We start from the raw sequence: 12,685 nt of genomic DNA, 5'->3' as shown, positions 1-12,685 counted from the left end.
TCTGCATTGTTTCTGCTAAGAAATCAGAGTTTACTCTTAGTGGTTCTTCTTTGTAGGTAACTTCTTTTTTTTCTGGAGGTGCACCTAGTGCAAATCCAACCTCAAAGAGCAGGCACGGTGTAGGGGAGGGTGTCTCCAGACAATGAATGAAGTTTGAGTGCCTGAGGGGTGTGGGGGCTAGCCTTGTTTCTAGTAGGAGTAGGGTGTGGGGAGGATCTCACCTTTCTTGTTGCCAGCGACTAGAGTGGTTTGTCAGTCTGACAGGTCACGTGTCTCCTCTCACTGCCTGTTCAGGTTGTCCTAGTTGATGTTCAGTCCACTTCTCTCTTCTTCCCATCGGATCTGTAGTTGTTTCATCTGGTCTCCAGTTTTTGTTGAAGGTCTGTATTGCTGGAAATGCTCTCCATCCCCATCCATTCTAGCAGCTCTTGTACCGTCAGCACTTGAGCTTTTACACAGAACATGGCTGGAACCTCTCATAGGAAACCGCACCTGTAAGGCTGATGTCCTGGGAAGAGGAGGTGGACAGGGGAACGTTTTCAGTCACTGCGTTTGTTTTTACTACTTTGTGTGAAAACCTGGCCTTTCCTTGCTTCTGGCCTGGGATCACACCCCTCCACACAGCAGAACTGTAGATGCTTTCTGAATCCCAGCCTTCATCTCCTCCCTCAGGTTGTACAGGAGAATGAGAACGTCGTGTTCTGCCTGGAGTGTGCGCTACGCCACGTGGAGAAGCAAAAGTCCTGTCGGGGGCTGAAGCTCATGTACCGCTACGACGAGGTCAGTCCTATGTGCCCACCCAGTGGTGGGGCAGGTGCAGGCTGCGGCCTGGGGGGCTAACCTGAGGGGAAAGTGGCAGAGGAATGGACTAGGTTCAGTGTGTCCTAGAGAAATGCAGGAACTGAAGCCGTTTCTGCTTCCTGTTTACCTGCTGCCTCCTGAGGAGTGCGGGCATCTCCCAGGTTCTACTTCCGTCTCTACAAGGGAGCCATGTCTTGTCTGCCAGGACAGCTGCTGTGCAGGAAGTGGCAGATAGGGGCAGTGCTGGGCACTAGCTTTCTTTCCATTGGAGTTGCTGGACTGGAGAGCTCCCTCTGCGGCCTGACAGCGTCAGTCTGTTGAACTTGTGGTTTCATCAGATGTACCTTCAGTGGTGCGGAGACCAACCCTAGCCCGCTGATGACTGCTCTCTATGCAGCACTGCCGACATGTTGGCCTTGGCTTTGTGGTGGGAACTGTCCCCCCACTGCTCAGGAAAGCTGCAGCTGTCTCAGCTGGCCAGGAGCCCTGGCTGCCAGGCCTTTAATATGTACGAGGGATTTGTTTCAGTTTCTGGAGGGGTGGTTTCCACGACACCCCCAGAGACTGGCTGCTGCCTGGACTCCTTCCCTGCCTTCTCTCCCTCCCACCCTCCACCTGCGGAGGGCACGGGGCACAGCCCTCCCCTGCCTGGCACACGTCTTGCCGTAGGCTCACGTTGTGGCTGTAGTCCTGCAAAGCCATTGACACAAACTGCCCTGGGCCATTTGTGGACTTATCCTAGTAGTTACAATAACTGGACTTGGGAGGGAGTTTTTGCTCAGAAGTTACGTGGTGGGATCAGTGTGTGGTGGCCCAGCTCCGAGAAAGGAAGAGGACCCTACGGTCCCCCAGTCTTCCTTTTCCCACAGGGGTGTGCTCTGAAGGCGGTAGGCCCTCAGGGAAAACATACAGTCCGATACGGCAGCACCTCTGCTAGTTACCTGTGTTACTAGAGTCAACTTTCAACAGATGTGATACATCTGCAGGAATTTTATGACAACTTTGGCCCCAGAGCTCACTCTCTCAGAGGCAGTAAGCCTGTGCCTCGCCTTCTAGGTAGCTATGGGCACTAGGGTTGTTCTTCCTAGTCCGGTGCCCTTCTTCATGATGGACTGCCACCTCCTAGAAACTGTCCTAGGGTCTGCACACGCCGTAAGGCAGACCAGAGCTGCTGGCTGCAGAGCCCACTCGTTCGCCCCCCTCCTCAGCCCAGGGCAGTGACTACACAAAAGCTCTTGTTGCGGTGGGGGCAGAGGGGTCCGGTTGGTGGGTCACACTTGAGAACCAGTCTTTGGCTAAAACTGTAAGACTGGGAAGCTGAAAATAGACCCATTTGCATCTTCTTTGTATTTTTTTTTTGAAGAGTGTTTTGTGAGGGGGCAGTAGTAACCACTTTACAATCCCTGCTCCTCCACTTTAACAGCAGATGTCAGAACGTGGTTAAAAATAAATCCTCGGTGTTGTAGCAAATGCGCCTGAAGCAGCCGCCTGGTCCCTGTCTGAGGTCCCTGCAGAGCGTGGGCTCCTTCATATTCACAGCAGCCCTTGTGTAACTATATAGGTGTTTGGCTGTGGGCAAGACCTTGATCAGCCTGAAGCTCAGTCAGTGGTTTTGATGAGGAAGACAGAGCTGCTGCTGGGTTTTAACTGCTGACCGTCTGGTTCGCAGTCTAGTGTTGATCCTACAGCGTCACACCAGGAGTCCAGCAGCATGATTTAGTCCATGAAAACCCACATTCCCTGGTGGGTGGGTTTCAGAAAGGGTCACAAAGCCAAGTCTGGTGAGATCAGGAGTAGCATCCAACCACTCCAGGGTGAATAGCATGAGGTGCTCCAGTGCCCAGTCCTGTGGGGTTGGCTTTTCTGACAGATGGCAGCGGGGCTTCCACCCTGGTAACGCAGAGTCCCTTTCCCCTCCATCAAACAGGAGCAGATCATCAGCCTGGTCAATCAGATCTGCGGCAAAGTGTCTGGTAAGAACGGCAGCATTGAGAACTGTCTCAGTAAACCCACACCAAAAAGAGGGCCCCGCAAGCGAGCCACCGTGGACGTGCTACCATCCCGGCTTTCCTCCAGCTCCTCCAAAAGTGCTTCGAGCTCGTCATGAAGATGCCAACTCCCTGTCCATTTATATATATTTTTTGTAATTATTATATTCTAGTTTGAAGTACTTGCTGTAGGATACAAAGCTGTCTTTGCACTAGCTCTAAAGAAGATTTTTCTTCTGGTTTTAGAGAACTAATTTTGTTTTAGCATTAAAACTGTTGAACTTTTTTTTTTGTATTTAGAATACCTAGATACTGCAGTCGGATTTTGGAACTGCCGTAGACTCACTGTTTTCAAACCCGTGAGGGGCTCTGTTAATTTGTATTGCCTCTGTGGCTGACAAAATCCTTTTTTTGTTTTGTTTGGTTTGGTTTCTTTTGTTTTTTGTTTTGTTTTGTTTTTTTTTTTTTGTAATTGTTGGGGGACAAAAAGGCTTTTTTAACCCATTTTTGAAGAGGGTGAAGTTTGGAGAACAAATTAAAAACTACCAGTCATGTGAGCAGATTTTTCTAGCAAGGAAAAGGGATAGGAGGGCGACTCACACACAAACTTGAAACGAGAAATGGCTTTACTTTGGCTGTCTTTTCTTCTGTCACGTGCAAGATGAGTTTGTAGTTTTTAAAACCGGAGAACCCCCAATTTTGTGTCTCTGGGCGGTTGTGGCAGCTGAAGGCGGACGTTGTTTGCTGACTGTGGGCAAGACAAGGAGAGTCACCTGACCAGGTTCTCTTCCCCAGCACATCACTATGCATCTGTTTAAGGGAAAAGGAGAGAAAAGAAGAAAAAAAAGACTGCCTGCCTTGGGGTGGGGGGGTCACGTGAGGGAAAACTGTGCCTGATTTCATTAGGAAATCCATTCTGTTATTTTTTGGTGCTGTTGGCTAACTTTATCAAAAACCCTTCAATAGCATCCTTAGGAGAGAAAGGGATAAAGTGATAGAGGCCTCCGCGTGTGCTTCTCCGTCTAGATGTGCAATCTTTCCAACATTCCATCCTCATCTCACTGCTGTTGTCTCTGCATCCATCCCTTTTCTGGGTTGTGTTTTGTTCTACGGTCACATATAGAGCCACTAGGAGGCCTGCCGTTCTGTTTGAATGTGAAAATGCATTTGCGCTCATCTTGTCTGTTTTGTTTTTTTTTTTCTCTCCATGTTGTAACAAAAAAAAAAAACAAAAAAGAAAAAAAAATTCCCTCTCTTTTGTATATATGCCTGTAAATTGTTTTAAATACTTGAGCCTTTTTCTTGGTAGGGGTGGGGAGGGGAGGAAAGATGAGATGAAGAAGAGCCTTACATTTCTGTTTCTTCATCGGTGGACTGGATGCTTACAGGGTTTTTCTTGTAACATTTTAAGTGCTGCTTACATCACGGAACAACAACAATAATAATGGAGTAGCTGTTGCCCTTCTCCGGTTGTGTGTACAGTATGTGTGGAATAAAAAAGGGAAAATGTTTTCACAAACTGTTCTTTGTTTCATAATTGAACCCATCAGTCCCGTGGCTCCCAGGCTGCGCTGGCCGGTAGTGATGTCAGGAGAAGTCCTATGATGCGTATGCTTTGTTGATTGTTGTTGCAGAAGACTGAACTGTTGGATATTTAACAATGACATGAACAGAGTCAAGTGTTTTCCAATGTGCTTGTCCGGTTCTTATGGCCTTGCTGTATACTTTCCCTCTTTTGGACAGTAAACTTCTGCCTCTGGCTTACAGTTTGACGTTTAATTTATTAGCGCTGCTCTGCACTGTTCCCTTGTAAGGGGGGACTTCATGTTGTTTATTGCCAGTTTTTTGTTTACTTTCCAGGTTTGTACTACAAGGTTTAATAATAAAAGCAAAGTTTTTTGGACATTTGTCTGTCTTGTGGAAGGTGAGTGAATGAAATGAACCTTCGTGGCCTTAGTGTGAGGGCAGACCCAGCAGGAGTAAGTGGCAGGCCCGGCCCTCACTGCCCTCAGTCTCCACCAATGGATGGCCTTCCTTTATAGGACAAACTGGCATTACTCTGATTTCAATGCTTACAGTCCTCTAACTTTATTGTCAGCTGTACTTTAGTCTCTCACACATGTACTTTAGTCTCTTACACATGAAAGTCAGGAGCCTCCCTCAAACAGCCTGTACAGGTGGACAGACATCTGCATACCTGGTCTCATGTGATCAGGAGAGCCTGGATTTAGGAATCACTGTCATCAGTGACATCTGAGGGGGCCTGTGCCACGCTGCTGAAGGCGGCCAGGGCCGTGTCCACCTGGACCTCCTCCTCGTCGGACTGCACCAGGGGCGACTCCCCACCTTCACTGGGGTCCCGGGGGTCCGGTTCAGAGCAGGGGGAGGACAGTGAAGGCAGCCTGGCTCGGAATTCTGAGGGGTTTGGAACCTGAAGAGTAATTTCATTCGAACTGGATTGGATTCGATTGGATTCTGGTCCTGTAAAAGACAAAGTGGGGGGGAAAATGGGTCATAGAATTTTAATTTAGAATTGCCACACAAAACCCAGAATAAAAAAAAAAGGGGTCTGCTGAGCTAGGCTGCTCCTCAGTCAGGAAATGTTTCCAGGTGATATCGCCCCAGGCAGATGTGACAATACAGGTGGAGCCAGCGTATGTCCTTTAAAAGGTGCGTAACCACAACACACTGGCTAAACGCCACAGGACATGGCCGCATGTCTTTGTGGGGCATCCCAGGACCTTGATTAATCTAGATTTTTTCATATCTTTCCAAGTAAATTTCAGAGACAACTAGGCAGAAGACAACAAGAGTCACTGCCCTTTTAGCAGTAAGCTTCTCCTGTGCGGGTCAGAGAGCTGTGGCCACATCCAAGGTTCAGGACTTGTTGGGAGCAGACGGCAAGCACACCATCACCCTTCAGAGTTTAACAGTTGAGGAAAGTGGAATTCCTACAGATGGAGATGTGTCCATGCCCCTCAGTGCCATCTGCATTTAGGGTGCACTCTCTCGGCCAGCCTTATTCTCTGACTCTAGTGTGTGGAAGGCACATCAAGCGTTCTCCCAGAAATCTGAGATTTAGCGAGCCCACGTACACATCTGACGCTTGTAAGGGTGTGATGATGATATTCTGTTTTGTGAAACCAAGTCTGGGGATGAGATTAAATTTTCAAAATGCAGTCCAAGTCCTGAACACCTTGGCCTTTCCCACATCAGATGCTCAGATACATAGCCACTGAATCAAGATGGGAGGCTGACTCAGGGTTACTCCAAGCACCCCCTGGGGCCCCTCACAGGAGAGACTCTTCTACCAACATGGATTTAGGACGAGGTGCTTTCTGAGGGTGCTCGAGTGGAGCATTTAAAATTCATGACTGGAGCAAACCCACGGTGCTTTGCCTCACTGCTGCCAAGTCAAACACAGCTATGTGGACTCAGGTGTGCACAGACAATGTGGGCTTGCAGAAGAGGCTGCCTGTGGGCTTACCTGGTACCTGGTCCCATGTACATAGGTATTTTGTTATCTGTGGAGGGAAATCCTGCGTCACATGCTCATGTGTACCAGAGTTTGTCAGCCCTACCTAACGTGGGGGACAGCACGGTGCTCTCTTCTCCACCAGAGCTCAGGAAGACGTCCAGGGCCTCCTGGTCAGCGATGTCCATTAAGTCCATCTGCTCCAACATGTCCACGTTCACCTCCATGGATGACATGCTGCCCATGGGCTCTGGGAGAGGTCAGGAGGAAATACATGTTTTAGTTAAATAATACTCTGAAAGGGGAACTTAACCCTTTTGGGATCCCTGGAACACACAGTGCCCACTTCTATTTCTACCTCTGGAGGTTTGTGGGGGGCTACTGTGCTACCTACCACTAGTGCATGCTGCCATGTGGTGGAGGCCTGGATAACTGAATTCAAAGGAATTGACCTCGTACGACCAATCCCAGCACAGGACTCCTGGGAACACATGTGTCCCACTAATTAACTATTAAAATCTGCAGTACTTTTGTGTGTGTGTTTAACTCAAAGTGCCATTATTGGAAACACATGGTTTCAACTAAAAAGTCAATGCAGAAGTAGACAGCAACAAGAAGAAAATGCGCCACAGTAAAATGTCCAAGTGTCAGATCCATAGGTCTGGTCTTACATATTGCCTGGCAGGTGTCAACTCAGAGTGACACACAAAAGAAATGCTGTCTCTTGACAGCAACATAGAGTTCGCGACCTCTCCACCCACACATGGCTCTGCTTTCTGCTTATAGCTGCCCTGTCATTCCAGATACCTGACTGTATCTTTTAAGAGGCAAATTAAAAATGACATTTTGGCTGTCCTTGTGCCATTTCTTGAGCCCGATAATTTAAGCTTTGCACTATAGAGTCTACAAGTTGGGGAGGAGGATTTGAGGAGCCCAGAGCTTCCTGCAGTGAGCACAGCCTGGGGACGAAAAGCTGGCCTGCCAGCCCCCAGGAGATGAAGGTGATGGGGTGAGGGACATCTCACAGGACTCAACAGTTCAGAAAACCACAAGCTAGCTCCCCTCAGTCAACCCAGGCATGACGCAAACCATTTCCACAAGCTGGAAGGCCTCACAGGAATATGAATTCACAATACAAAGTCCAGGCAAACCTAGAGTTTATGGTGCACATTTGGAGATAAATCACTACAAGTGATGGTCAAACACAGGATTGGCATCCTTCCTGAGAACTTTCAGACAACAGCTTAAAGAAATGAACAAACTTTCAAGAGCCAGAAAGGCCAGGACCTTGAAAAACAACCAAATATCTTTTGGTAAGTGCTGTCGAGTTGATCTACTCCTAGTGCCCGAGTGACACAGCTGGTGGGTTTGAACCAGCGGCCTTGAGGTTAACAGTCCAGTGCTGTTCCTACAGCAACACATCAGGACTCTAAATAATCTCTAAATAGGAAAAAATATATTTAAGATGTCAGGAAGAAACTAAATTGAATATGACCAGTTGCCACTGAGTCCAGCAATGGCAGCCCAGATGTGTCAGAGTAAAGACTTGGGATTTTCTGGAAATAAATCACTAAGCCTTTCCAAGGAAACTGAAGATGAGGCGAAGACAACAAAACCAAACAGGGAAAACATTAACGAGCAATACAAAACCCAGCATGTTTCAACTGGAAAGAATCAGTACCATTGTGGCACTGCAGGGTAGGGCACTGGACTGCAAAGTCAGTGGTTTGAGGTCACCAGCTGCTCCTTGGAAACCGTATAACAGGGTTGCTATGGGTCTGAAAGCAACTCTGCAGCATGTAACAGCAGCAATAATTTCCTGGGATTGATGATGATCTGGAGGCCCTATATTTAGGAACTACACTGTTGTTGGTTCAAACTCACCAGCTGCTCCTCAAAATCCCTATAAAAGATCAGTATGAGTCAGAACTGACAGACAGGACAGAGGAGGATCATTAGACCGACCGACAACGTCTCTACAAGAATAGAAAGCGGAAAGTGGCCCAAGTTCAATACACATATACAAGTGCCGTCGAATTAATTCCAACTCATAGCGGCCCCGTATAGGGTTACTGTGGTGAGGCTGTTAAATCTTTAGGAGCAGAAAGCCTCATCTACAAACCATCTTTAAAACTGCATGTTTTTGTTGTTAAGTCCTGTGGACTCGGTTCCAACTGATAGAGTGACCCTGCACAGGGTTTCTGAGGGTGTAAATCTTTACGGAAGGAGAACACGCCTCATCTGTCTTCCACGGAACCGCTGGTAGTTTCGAACTGCTGACCTTGAGGGTAGCAGCCCGATTCGTAACCACTACAGTCGCTACCAGAGCTCCTTTAAAACTGCATACCCAGTGGAAAATCTCAAGACCAAGGGTAAGTAAGCCACAGGCTCAGACAAAAAGCACTTGCCGTGAACCTGCTCTCACTGAGCAGTTGCAGTGGATTCTAATGCCTCATGTCTGGCAGGGAAGAACTGTGTGCCATAAGGGTTTGGGGGTGTTTTGGAACTGTTGCTAGAAGTAAGATGGTAAAGGAATACCAGAGAATATTCAAAGATCAAAAAAGCATTATCAGACAATAGTGAATAACTGTTATTAGGACTGATTTGTGAGGACTGGAAATGTAAAGGTAGGCGTTTTATAGCAAGGAGGAGAGTGATTAACTTTGCAGTCTAGGAGCGGAGGTCCCTGGGACCATTAATGGAGAAGAGCAGAGAGCGGGACCCTACCACCCAGAGAAGCAGTGATGCCAGAGATGGAGGCAGAGAAGATGATGTGGAGAGATGGAGCTGCTGGGGACTTTAGACACAGAAAGGGAGAGGGGGATTTTGCTGACTTTAGACCCAAAGAGGGGAAGGGGTTGTGTGCTGAGGACTGGAGGTCAGGCTTGCAGGGTGTACTCTTTGGTTGGTTGATGATGCATGGAGGGGACTGTAACCATGGCAACCATGAACCGATAGGATGGATGTAAAGCTAATTAATGTTCTCCCATGTAAACTATCACATAATTCACAATAAAAAAAAGCATTGTCAGGAGGAGAGTTAGGTATTTGTGTGTAAATCTAGAGCTCTTGATGAAATAATCAAAATAAAATCTAATTTGGGAAGTTAATGGGGCAGAATTAAAACAGCAAGAAAACTGTAAGACGGGAGAAGAGGTGTATGATTAGAGCTGCAGCAGGGGAAGACCCTGTTTTACTGGAAGAAACTTGTGATATGCTATCGAGTTGGTTCTGACTCACAGCAAACTTGTATAGGGTTTACTGAGGAGCGCCTGGTGAATGCCCACTAGACAGTTCAAACTGACCTTACGGTTGAGTGCTCATCCTACACTGACTCGTCCCACTAGACCCCAGACCTCATTTTTTGGCAATAACACAGAAGGCAATGTAGCCAGGCCAATCAGAGCCTGCTCCCTACTAGGCTGGGCCAGGCAGTTCACACCAATGTCATGGAGCTGATTCATAGCCTGTTCGCTCCTGAGGCCACAAGTAACATAAGTCCATGGCCCTAGGACTCTGGTCAAACTTCTTCCTCGCATGCTGCGGGGTGCTGGGTGGCTGGGCTGCCTGAAGGTGACCACCACGAGGGCTTGCTTTGTCTATCATGACCTCTCAGCCCGGATTTGTTTATGGCCTTTGCTTAGACTTCGGTTTTAGAACAGGAAGGTGTATTTTGGTGTTTTTTTTGTGTTTTTTTTTTTTTAATCAGCCTGTGCCACATCTTTAAAAGACAGGAATATAACTTTTAAAACAGATGAGAAAAATTGGACTGAAAAGGATGGGAAAAGCTTTTAGGAAAACAGCACCAAGTAAGACAGTATGAAGCCAACTATTCCACGGTAACCACAGTAAACTGAAATGAACAATACGTGCTAGTAAAAGGAGATATATCTCAATGTAAATAGTAAAATCCAGCAGCATTCTGTTTACAGGCAATACTCCTAAAACGTAAGCAAAAGCTAAGAAAGAAAACAAAATGGGCAAACCAATATTAACTTCTAGAACAAAGACAATTAGCTCTATTAATATAAACATTGATTTTGCAAGGGCACAAAAGTGACAGTAATTAAAGTACTTAGTAATGACTTCTTTAAAATGTTTAGTGCACCAGGAAGGAAATTTTAAGTTTTTTTGGTTAAGTATTTTGTGCTATATTTTTAAAGGAAAAATGGTAGCATGAGAATAAAAAACAGATCAAGTCTGGAATTGTGGCTGAGGGAGCATTCAGACACCTCTTCAGTAAGTGGTCATTGTTGTGTTACGTGTCCTGGGGTCAGTCCCGATGCACAGCTTCACTACTGTCACTCTGTCAGTCCATCTCCTTGGGGTCTTGTTTGCTGGCCCTCAACTTTACCAAGCATGATGTCCTTCTCCAAGGTCTGGTCCCTCCTGATAACATGTCCAAAGTTATGAAGTGAGATATGAAGTGTCAACATCTTGGCATCTTATGGAGCAGCTGGCTATACTTCTTCCAAAACAGATGTATGTTTCTCTGGAAGTCCATGGTACTTTTAATCTTCTCCAACACTAATAATCCAAATTCTTCTATGGTCTTGCTTATTCACTATCCAAGTTTCACATGCATATGAGGCTATTGAAAATATCATGGCTTGGATCAGGCACACCTTAGTTCTCAAATTGATATCTTTGCTTTTGAATACTTTTAAAGTGTTCAGTTTAAAGAGGTCATGTGCAGCAGATTTGCCTAAGGCAATACATCACTTGATTTCTTGACTACCGCTTCCATGAAAGTTGACTGTGGATGCAAGCAAAATGAAGTCTTCGACAACTTCAATCTTTTCTCTACTTATTATGGTATTATTTATTGGTCCAGTTATGAGATTTCTTGTTTTCGTTATACTGAAGGCTGTAGTCTTTGATTTCATCGGTATTTTAAGTCCCTTTGTTTCCAGCAAGTAAGGTTGTATCATCTGCATGTCGCAGGTTGTTACTGAGTCTTCCTTGAATCCTGATGCCATGTCCTTCATATGATCCAGCTTCTCGGATTACTTGCTCACTGTACAGACTGATGCAGTGTGGTGAACGAATACAACCCAAACACATACCTTTCCTGGTTTCAAAACCATTCAGTATTCCTGTGTTCTGTTATAACAACTGCCTTTTGGGTCTGTGTACAGATTCCTAATGAGCACAGTGAAGTGTTCTGGAATACCAATTCTTTGCAAACATTGTCCATAGTTTGTCATGGTCCACGTAGACAAAAACCTTTGCATAGTCAATGAAGCACACGTGATCATCTTTCTGGTATTCTCTGCTTTTAGCCATATGATGTCAGCATTGATATTCCTCGTTTCATATCCGCTTCTGAATCCAGCTTGAACGTCTGAAGTTCCCTGTTGATATACTGTTAAAACTATCACAATTTTACTTTTATTTGATATTATACTGTCTGCTGATTGCCGCATTCCATTGGGTCGCCTCTCTTTGGAATGGATACAGACATGGATTTCTTCCAAGCTGTCCTCCAAATTCCTTGGTATAGATGAGTGAGTGCCTCCAGTGCTACCTCCGTCGGTTGAAAGCTTTCAGTTTGTTTTCAGTCAATTCCGGAGCCTTGTTTTTCCCTCGTCACTTAGAATCTTGTTCTCAAGTATGCATGAGACATAGTGTCTTTTTAACAGGCCATGGAGTCTCATCAAAAATATTAAGTCTTCAACCACAATGAAATTTAATTAAATACCAGAAATAAAATAAAGTCAATCAGAAAAACCTCCATACATATAGTTATCTAAAACATAGTTCTAAACTGTTCACAAGTTTTAATGACAAAAATTTAAATAGAAACTAATACATAATCAAAATGTTAAAATTCAGCTAAAGTCACATTCTTGTGAGAATGTTATAGCTCCTTTTCAGGTAGGTAAGAAAGCCAGAAATCAAACCAAAAAACTCACATTAGGAAAAAATAGCAAATGCCCAACTAAAGAGAAGAAATGAATGAAACAGCAAATAATGATGTAGTAACATGATAAATCAAAGTTCTCTGAGGGGGAAAATCCTTTTTAAATGGGCATATTTTGGGTAAGACATCAAGAAAAGGCAAAAGCTAAGAGAGCCACAAATTGGTACAGATTTAAAAGAACACGATGGACATGATGCTAGTATCTTTGAAAATAAGATAAAATGGAAAAATTCCACACAAAGTTTATCAAAATTATTCCAAAATTAAATAGAAAAACTTCTTTACCCATACAGAAAAAGAATACGTAGTTGTTTCTATAAAGAAATCACTGGCCCCAAACATCTTAATAGAAAACCTCTTCCCAATATTCAAGAACACATGATGACCCAGCCGGTCAACTCCCTCCCTGCCTTCTTCGGATGGCGGCTGTTTATGCTGGACGTGTGGCCAGAGACTGGTAAGGATCACGTGAAACCTCGGCAATCTAAGACAGAGCCA

General features: G+C 45.4%; 2 protein-coding genes across 2 annotated transcripts in view; one reads left to right on the top strand and one right to left on the bottom strand.

Moving 5' to 3' along the window:
* Positions 1-3,091, top strand: part of JARID2 (jumonji, AT rich interactive domain 2) — a 303,515-nt gene extending 300,424 nt beyond the window's left edge. The window contains exons 17-18 of the mRNA XM_006864074.1: positions 673-780; positions 2,729-3,091. Of these exons, the coding sequence (XP_006864136.1) occupies positions 673-780; positions 2,729-2,908 (288 nt within the window). The 3' untranslated portion in view covers positions 2,909-3,091. The remainder of the gene's footprint in view (positions 1-672; positions 781-2,728) is intronic.
* Positions 3,092-5,016: 1,925 nt separating this feature from the next.
* The window catches only part of DTNBP1 (dystrobrevin binding protein 1), a 209,568-nt gene continuing 201,899 nt past the window's right edge, over positions 5,017-12,685 (bottom strand). The window contains exons 9-10 of the mRNA XM_006864117.1: positions 6,371-6,514; positions 5,017-5,270 (exon numbers count right to left, since the gene is read on the bottom strand). Coding sequence (XP_006864179.1) covers positions 5,017-5,270; positions 6,371-6,514 — 398 coding nt within the window. The remainder of the gene's footprint in view (positions 5,271-6,370; positions 6,515-12,685) is intronic.

This window comes from Chrysochloris asiatica, unplaced genomic scaffold (genome assembly GCF_000296735.1).
Source record: "Chrysochloris asiatica unplaced genomic scaffold, ChrAsi1.0 scaffold00060, whole genome shotgun sequence".
Taxonomy (NCBI): domain Eukaryota; kingdom Metazoa; phylum Chordata; class Mammalia; order Afrosoricida; family Chrysochloridae; genus Chrysochloris; species Chrysochloris asiatica.
Note: the sequence above shows the minus strand (reverse complement) of the source record. Positions and strands in the feature narration are given on the sequence as shown.